The following is an 8485-nucleotide window of genomic DNA, read 5'->3' on the forward strand; positions in this document are numbered from 1 at the left end:
TTCCTATGCCACTTCCTTCTAGATCAATATATAATTTTCTGTGACGCTGTGTATCACTAGACAATTAAAACATAAGCATATCTAGCCCAGCATTCTCAACCTAGGACCCACACCTGGGCTTCAAGAGATCTGTGTGAATCCTCTAAATTAACACAGCAACTTTCTGAGAAAGTGCAATGGGGGGGGGGGGGGGGGGGGGGGGCAGAGGAATAACCTAGGGTCTCATCATATTCTCAAAGTATATGACCATATAAAAAAGTTAAGACATACACTGTTCTCTCAATATGAGCCACTCCACAAAATTTAATACAAATATTAGAGAACCAAAAGATTTTAAGAGTTAAATGGACTACCTAATTTTCATGCAGATGCATAGTTGAAAACCATTAATTTCAATGGATGAACCACAGTTTAATGATTCAAGACATTTGAGCATATTTGCCAAGTTGAAACAAGCATATAAGTAAGCTCATGAAATACACAATCTCTGTTTCAAATGGTTCTCAATTTATCCAAGCAGACATACACATACATGCTACTACTATGTGAAGAGAATGCTTTTTGGGAACGTAGAAGATTGAAAAGAGAAAAAAAAATTTTTTTTCACACAGATATTTTAAAGTAATCTTAGAATAAAATTTATTTTACCATAGACGGCTAGGAAATAGAGATCGAGGCACTAATAAAGGTATAAAACCAATAGTCACAGACAAAAAGAAACTAAAGAATGTGTAGTTTGGAGTTCAATAGACCATCCAGAAAAGGCTCATATTCATAGAGAAAAGTAATGGGCAACAAGACTAGACATTTTTATCAAGGACTGTAGTTAATGGCTTTGTAGATCCTGCTAAGGAGTTTGGACTTTATCCTACAGATAGTAAATGAAAGCTATAAAAGGTTTTTAAGCAAGTGAGTGGTGCAATCAGGTCTGTGTTTTATAAAGATAAACTATGGCCCAGTGAAGGAGACTGAAAGAAAGGCGGAAGAGACTAAAGACAGATAAACTGTGGGACTCCGTACAAATGTGTAGGCTCGCACTAAAATCATCATCTTTCAAATACTAACATTTAAACTTATCAAATTTAAATTACTAAAATGAAGACCAGTCATTAAAGCTGCATGTCATTCTTCAACTTTTATCTGGTATAAGAATTACAAGCCTGTTATCTTATCCAATATCTGAGTAAAGACTCATGTTTCATTTCAGTCTCTTGGCATTTTAAATAATCTAAAAATATTTACATCTATACTTTATACTGAAATCTACACTAAAGTATAATGTCTAAAACCCAATCTTTATTTTCCTAATAAGGTTGGTATTTACCTCTGGAGAACTGGCTGATGAATTTTTTCCTGACTAGCACTCGATTGACAGTATTCAACTTATACCAAAGAATAAAGTATCTCAGGTACAGATTATTTTCTAATACTGGCATTCTCTTGCTTTTCATTCTTAAAGAAAAGTTAAATTTATGGTATCTGAAGTATTTCTTTACAAGATATTCAACCATCAGTGAACAGCTTTTTAGTAAAGAAATTCCTTGAAAATAAATACAGCTACTCAAATGACAAATCTGAGTAAGTTCTACCCAAGGACCCCATCTCCAGAAGTTAAATAAAAATAAACTATGGTACCACTTTTCCTAACAATGTAGGCCATTAATGGAAGGGAAATCCCCACACCTAAGACAGTATGATGTATTTGAACTTTTTTTTTTTTTTTAATAAACCTAAGGTAAAATGCATATACAAGAAATACTTTTGAAGCACAAACCCAGAGGGCAGAAAAACAGCAACAAATAATTTAAGCAAAAAAGACAGGAAGCAAAAAGGATCTTTTTAATGAAATAAACTTACAGGTTTAAAAATTTACTAAGTATTAAATTTTCAATGGAATTGGAGAGAAAACTCTGAGTCAGAAAGCTATCAGACTTTCATGATTTTTAAGCTACCATTACACGCTGGGGGGAGGGGAGGATATTGCACTAGAAAAGAAAGAACTCAGAACGGACTTTCAGTCCCAGCTAGAACCCTGGAATTGTGTGTGATTTAGAGCAGAATTCAATTTTCTTATGTTAAAAATGTGAAAATTATTACCTTACAGGGTCATAAGAACCAAAAGAAAGTGTTACGCTTTACAAATTATAAAGCACTATACAAAGGCACCTGGGTGGCTCAGGGGTTTAGCACCTGCCTTTGGCTCAGGTCGTGATCCTGGGGTCCTGGGATTGAGTCCCACATCAGGCTCCCCACATGGAGCCTGCTTCTCCCTCTACCTATGTGTCTGCCTCTGTGTGTGTGTGTCTCTCTCTCATGAAGAAATAAAATCTAAAAAAAAAAAAAGGACTATACAATCCTAAGGTACCATTGTGATTAGTAAAGATTATGAGGACAGAGGATGATTAGAACGCTTAGTATAATTCCTGACATAAAGATCCATACTTATTAAATGAACAGTTAAAATTATTTACTTTAGAATCATTACAAAGAAAATGATAGAACTAATCAATAAAACTGGCCTTGAGATATTGAGTCTTCTATGGAAAACTCTATACCAATTTTAAACCTACTTATCTCCATAATTCTACAATAAGGCCCCCAAATTTCCAAAATACAAAAACCTTTACAAAGCCCATTCATTTGTAAGAGAAATTTCATTAGCAGCATACCACTAAGAGAGATGAATTAGAAAATCGTCTCAGACCAAAGAAGAGTTGTAAAAATGTTTGATGGTAGGCTATTGGAAACACTACAGAAACAAAAGAAGAGAGATATAAAAAACACATAAACCCAAGCAATAACTAGTATTTGGTTTAGGTTTAAGATAACCCTCAAGCAAAATCTACCAGTGTCTGTCTCAGTAACTCTAATATTCTTAATAGACAACAAAAAACCACCTGATATGAAAGATGGCATTATCGTTAAAAGTTGTAACTAAAGGTACCCTTAAGTCTCCCTCTGTACATAAACATATAATCACATGGTAAAAAGGACCAAAACCAGGAGTAGCCCTGGGACGTTGCTATAGCAATTCATTACAAGGGCATTCTCCAGTGCAACCAGGCATAAAAATGGAGGGGGGGGAGGGGCAGTTGACTGGGGGGGGGGGGGGGGGGGAGGCTATCTTCTCAGATAATACCTGTGTAAAGGAAAAGAAGAAAAATTCATACTACTTATTGCATAGCATTTGGAAAGGATTATTAACTTCTTAGTTCCCACAAATAGCTTTTTGAAAGCCAGAAACAGGCAAGAGCAGAGTGTTACTGGAAACAAAAATAAGTGTGAAGCTAAGATGGAAACAAACTAAGAACTACTCTCAGGCAAATACTCAAGTTTCTTAAAATCTTCAAGGAACACTGAAGAACTGAAACCAATTTCAAGTAAATAAAAACAATTATCCAATTAACTGATCACAATTTAAAGTACAAATAAAATAAACAAATTAATAATCCAGAAATTCACATCAATATAGATTGGACAAACGAATATTGCATAAAAGTCTACATCTTATATTTCCTGATTTATTACTAAAATTAACTATACAACTTCTAATAATGCAGTACAAAAAAGAGCCCTACCATCAAACCAACTTTGGGAGTCCATGCTGTGGGACATTATAGGTGAGAATGGCTTATGATTAGAGCTATTCAGCATTGTACTGAGGATAACCATTCTTGGCCAGGATCCAGAAAGAACCCACATCATATTATAACATATTCTAAATTCAAAATACTTAAATCTTCAGTGCAGCTGACTGGCTTTTCAATGCCCTCCTACTATTAAAATACCAAACTAAATGAGCATAAAGTTGAATTTTATGTGTATATTTCTACTTGATTTTAAACTCAACGATAACATATATGCAAATATGGTACCCTGGGATTAGATCCTGGAACAGAAAATGGGCATTAGTGGGGGAAAAAAGTGAAATGAGAATAAAGCCTGTAGTTTAGTTAAAAATACAGTATTACTGTCAGTTTCTTAGTTTTGACAAAAGGACCATGGTTACGCGACCATTAGGGGAAGCTGGGTGAAGGGTATAAGGTAACTCTCAGTTCTATCTTTGCAACTTTTCTATAAATATAAAATTATTGCAAAATAAATTTTTTAAAAATCCCAGCTACAAGAAAGCTCTCTACAGACCTCTCATGATTCCCAGTAATTTTGAGTGATTACAGTAATATTATCTAAGCACATTTTTTAAATAGAAAAAAATGCCCATAAAAATTACTTAAATTCTCTTCCATTTTCTGAGATGTACATGTCTGAAATTCATTTTTAAACTGGAAAACTAATTTTCCCACTTGCTAAGGCAAACATATTCAAGCCAGTCTTACTGATTCTACTCAGTGAAAAATTTTATGCATGCGTACCAAACATACAAAGAAAAAAGTGCTCCTACTGATTCTAGTTCATGTTCATCTGGCGGGAAATGTGATGTCAGTAGAGATTTGGTAGCCGAGAGGAGGAGTTGAAGAGGCATGGAAACAACCTCCGTACAAGTGTATGACCCCAGTAGGATAAGGAATAGAACACCAGAGACAGTGTTCTATTCCCAGGGCTGAGATTCACACATACAAGTACATGTACATATTTTTCACCCATAACTTCCTCCTTCATCTCTCCCCCTCCCCCATCAGTGAGCTATATAAACTTGGTAAATGGCAGTTACAAGAAATTTTTTGTTCTAATTGAAAATATTGTAAAAGACAAGTAGAAGCAATCTGCTTTGTAATTTTACTTGTGCAGTGGTTTTTGGTTTTTTGTTTTTTTAAGATAAACAGTCAATTTGTTTTGGCACTGTGGGGCTAGAGGGATAATTCATAAAAAAGGCTTATCAACCCCTAAGTTTGTCTAAAAGTAACAATGCCTCTCACAAACATAATTTTATGCTTTTACATTTTAATCAGCTTAAGAAAGCACAAAACCTAAAACACTTTTAAGACATTAAAACTATTCACATCCCTCTACAGTATAGTTTGAAGCACTAAAGTTACAAATACAGTATTTAACAATACAGCTTAACAGTAGCTTCACTTTTAGTGCCTAGACATACTAAGAATTTCCTGCAGACTATGCCAAATATCAGACTTTTTTGTCTACAGTGACCAATCAAAATAGTACTCCATAAATCAATTTCTATAATCCACCTCAAAAGAAACCAAGAATGACTGAGAGAGCTTTTTGTTATTTTAATGTGAACACATCTACACGTTTAACACAATTCAAACAGATAAAATTCACAATTAACAGTCTTAAAAATTGGGTCCAGTTAATTCGTATTAAGCCCTCCTACAACACACTGACCAGGTCCTCTTTCCTGCCCCCAGACAAACTAAAAACACTACAAACAGAATTCCCACCACATCTTACCAGACCAGTAATCGTAATAAAAATGAAAATACAGCTTTGCCAACCAAATTCAACTGTAAGGGCAGTAGACGTTAACAGGCAGGTAAACACAATTCCTTCCATGTACTTTTGTTTCCAACGCTAGTATTTCATATTCAATTTCAAAAACCAAAGTACCATCTGAGTAATAACTTCACCAATTTCAACGGTCGCTAAATGAATGTAGGTTTCACTTACTCCACTTACGAAGAATTCCCGCAAATTTAAGTCGTCTGCAAAAACTAAAATCCAACAACTTCGAATGGCCCCCCAAAAAACCACTCACAGTGTTCACTGCTGCATTACAAAAGGGTAATCTCCAAAGAATAAACCTTCATGCCTCCCCCGCGTTTTGAGGTTTTTTATTTTTTTGGGGGGGAGGGGTCTTTTTTAGCAATTTACGCCTTAAATCACTTAAGATCTAGTTAAGTTCCAGCAGGAAAAGCCCCAGGTTCAAAAAAATACTAGGAACTAAAGACACTGCCTTCTGTAGTTGATACTATCTATGGCCGATAGGGCTGTGCTTGAAAATTTTGTAGTGTGCAGCGAAGGAGTTTTTCGGCACTGATATGAATTGCTCAAACATCCATTTTGGAGTCCTCTACCCCCGCCCTCTCTGACTTCATTTTGTAGTGAATTCGGATCGAGGCGCCGCAGTGACAATCTAGAGAAAGCCCGGGCCGGCCTCCGATCCGCTCGGGCACGCCAAGGAGCCCGAGAGGGCGCCCCGGCCGCACCGCGGAAGGCGCGGGCCCGGGGAGGCCCGGCGGGCGGGAAGCCGGGCGGGAGGCCGGGCAGGCCCGGGATGGCGGGCGCAGGGCCTCGGCGGGGGCGGGCCGCGCGCGCGAGACTTACCGCTCCGGCGGCGGCGGCGGCGGCGGGGGCCCCGGCTGCGGCAGCCGCCTCCTCCTCGTCGTCGCCCGGCGATGGCGGCCCTATCTTGCTGCAGGTAGCGGCCAGCAGGGCGAGCGGTGACGGCTGAGTGTCCTACCCCCGATGGGCGGGTTCAGAGAGGGAGACAGGGGGAGGGGGTGGCGGTTAGGGCCGGGCCGCCGCTCGCACAGGAAGTGCGCCTGGGTCCTCGCAGGCTGAGCCCGGGCCAGCGCCAGCCCGCGCTCTCCTCCTCCTCCTCCTCCTCCTCCTCCTCCTCCTCGGCTCGGGCTCGCGTCCTCCCGCTCGCACGCACACCGGCTCCGCCGTCCGCGGGAGGGAAGGCGGGCGGCGGGCTGCGCGCCGGGCCCCCACCTTCCGCCCGGAACCCACCCCCGGGAGGGCGCACACGCTCACACTCGCGCGCACACACTCACACACACACACACACACACGCTCACAAAAAGGCGGCGGGCGGGGGAGCGCGGGCGGGGTCGGAGCGTTGGCGCCTCGGGCGGGCAGCTCCCGGGGCGGGGGGAGGGGAGGAGAGAGAGAGCGAGGCGCGGAGGGAGGGGAGAGGCGAGGGGAGGAGAAAGCGGCGCTGGGGGGAGCCGGGCCGGGGCTCAGCCGCTCCTCACCTGGGCCGCCGCCGCCGCCGCCGCCGCCGCCGCCGCCGCGCCGTTTCCGTGCTGCTGCTGCTGCTGCTGCTGCTGCAGATACTCGCCGTGGCCGCCGCCGCTGCCGCCGCCGCCGCCGCTGTCCACGTCCAAGGCAGCCATTTCCTCTTGTTTCACGGGCTTTTCGGGAGCTGCAGGCACAGCGCGGGGGGGGGTGGGGGTGGGGAGGAAGGCGGGTGGAGGAGAGGGAGGGGGCCCGCGGGCCGCGGCGGAATTACTCGGAAAGCCCGGGCCGCGTCCCCTTCCCCTCCCCCACCCGCCCCCCGGCGGCGGCGGCGGCGGCTCCCTCCTCCCCTCCCGCGGCTGCCCCCGCCCGCCGCTGCCTGTAACCCTCCTCCTCCTCCTCTTTCCCTCCTCCTCCTCCTCCCCGCGCTGCCCCTGCCCCCTCTCCTCTCCTCTCCTCCCCTTTCCCTCCGCGCCGCTCGCTCTCACTCGCGCTCGCTCCTCTCGCACCGTCAGTCACTCACACGCGCCCGCCCGCCGCCCGCGCCCGCACGCGGGGGGATGCGCTCCCGGCGGGCCCGGCCGCCCGCCCCGGGGCCCGGCGGGGACACGGCGCTGCTGGGGCTGCGGGGGGCACGCTGGCTGGCCGGGAGGGCAGGGAGGCGGCGGGGGAGTGCGGCTCTGCCTCTCACGGACACTCGTCGCGCACACGGGCCGGGAGCCGGCGGCGGCAAGGGCTGGCTGTGGTCGGCGGCGGCGGCGGCAAGGGCTGCTCTCGGCTCTACGTACCGGTCATAGTGTGTTTAGGGCACCTCAGGCGGGGCTCCCCGCCGCCTTACACATGGTGAGGAGCGAAGGCGGCGGCGGCGGGAGAGGATGCGGGAAGCGGCGGCGGACACGGCCGGAGCGGTCCGGGGATTTTTTTTTCCTATTTTGATTGACTGTGCGGGAAACACAAAAGGTGGAGCCTCCAGCCCAAAAGGGGGGAAGAGGGTGACAGCCCGCCCGGAAGTCCCGCCTCTCTTCTCCGCGCCCATTCGCCGCCGCGCTCCCGGTCGGCCGCGCTCATTGGCCCGCATGCCCGTCCGTCGCGCGGGCAGCCGGCGCGCTTCCTGTTTGCCCCCGGGTGGAAGGGGAGAGACAATAAGCGGCCGCGGCGGCGCAGGTTCCCGAGAGCGGCCGCGGCTCCGCCGTTCCCCCGCGGCGCCCGCCTGGCTCGCCGGCCGCCGCGGTCGGGCCCGGGACGCAGGCCTCCTCCGCCTCGCGGGTGCCTGGAGCGGGGCCCGGCCGGGAGTCCAGCCCCGGCGGCCGCGGCTCCCCTCGACGCGTCCTCCATCCCGACGGCAGCCCGCGCCGGTCTCCCCAGGGCCCCGCGCCCGCCGAGCCGCCGCTTCCCCGCGCTGCCCGGAGGCCGCCGCTCAGCCCCGGGGCTGCTCCTGCCGCCGCCGCCGCCGCCGCCGCCCGGCTCCGAGCAGAGCCGAGCCGAGCCGCGCAGACCCGCCCCGCGAGCCCGGGGGGAGGGAGCTGGCCTGGGGGAGACACCCCCTCCAGGAGGGGAGGCCGGAGGAGGACTCTCCCTCCGCGCCGTCCGCCCTGCGCTTCCC

The 8485-nt window shown here is 47.3% G+C and overlaps 1 protein-coding gene across 1 annotated transcript in view; it reads right to left on the reverse strand.

Annotated features, from left to right (window-relative positions):
* Positions 1–7897, reverse strand: part of SP3 (Sp3 transcription factor) — a 54993-nt gene extending 47096 nt beyond the window's left edge. The window contains exons 1-3 of the mRNA XM_038584877.1: positions 7671–7897; positions 6900–7069; positions 6247–6378 (exon numbers count right to left, since the gene is read on the reverse strand). Of these exons, the coding sequence (XP_038440805.1) occupies positions 6247–6378; positions 6900–7069; positions 7671–7677 (309 nt within the window). The 5' untranslated portion in view covers positions 7678–7897. The remainder of the gene's footprint in view (positions 1–6246; positions 6379–6899; positions 7070–7670) is intronic.
* Between the last annotated feature and the right edge of the window lie 588 nt (positions 7898–8485).

This window comes from Canis lupus, chromosome 36, assembly GCF_011100685.1.
Source record: "Canis lupus familiaris isolate Mischka breed German Shepherd chromosome 36, alternate assembly UU_Cfam_GSD_1.0, whole genome shotgun sequence".
NCBI lineage: Eukaryota > Metazoa > Chordata > Mammalia > Carnivora > Canidae > Canis > Canis lupus.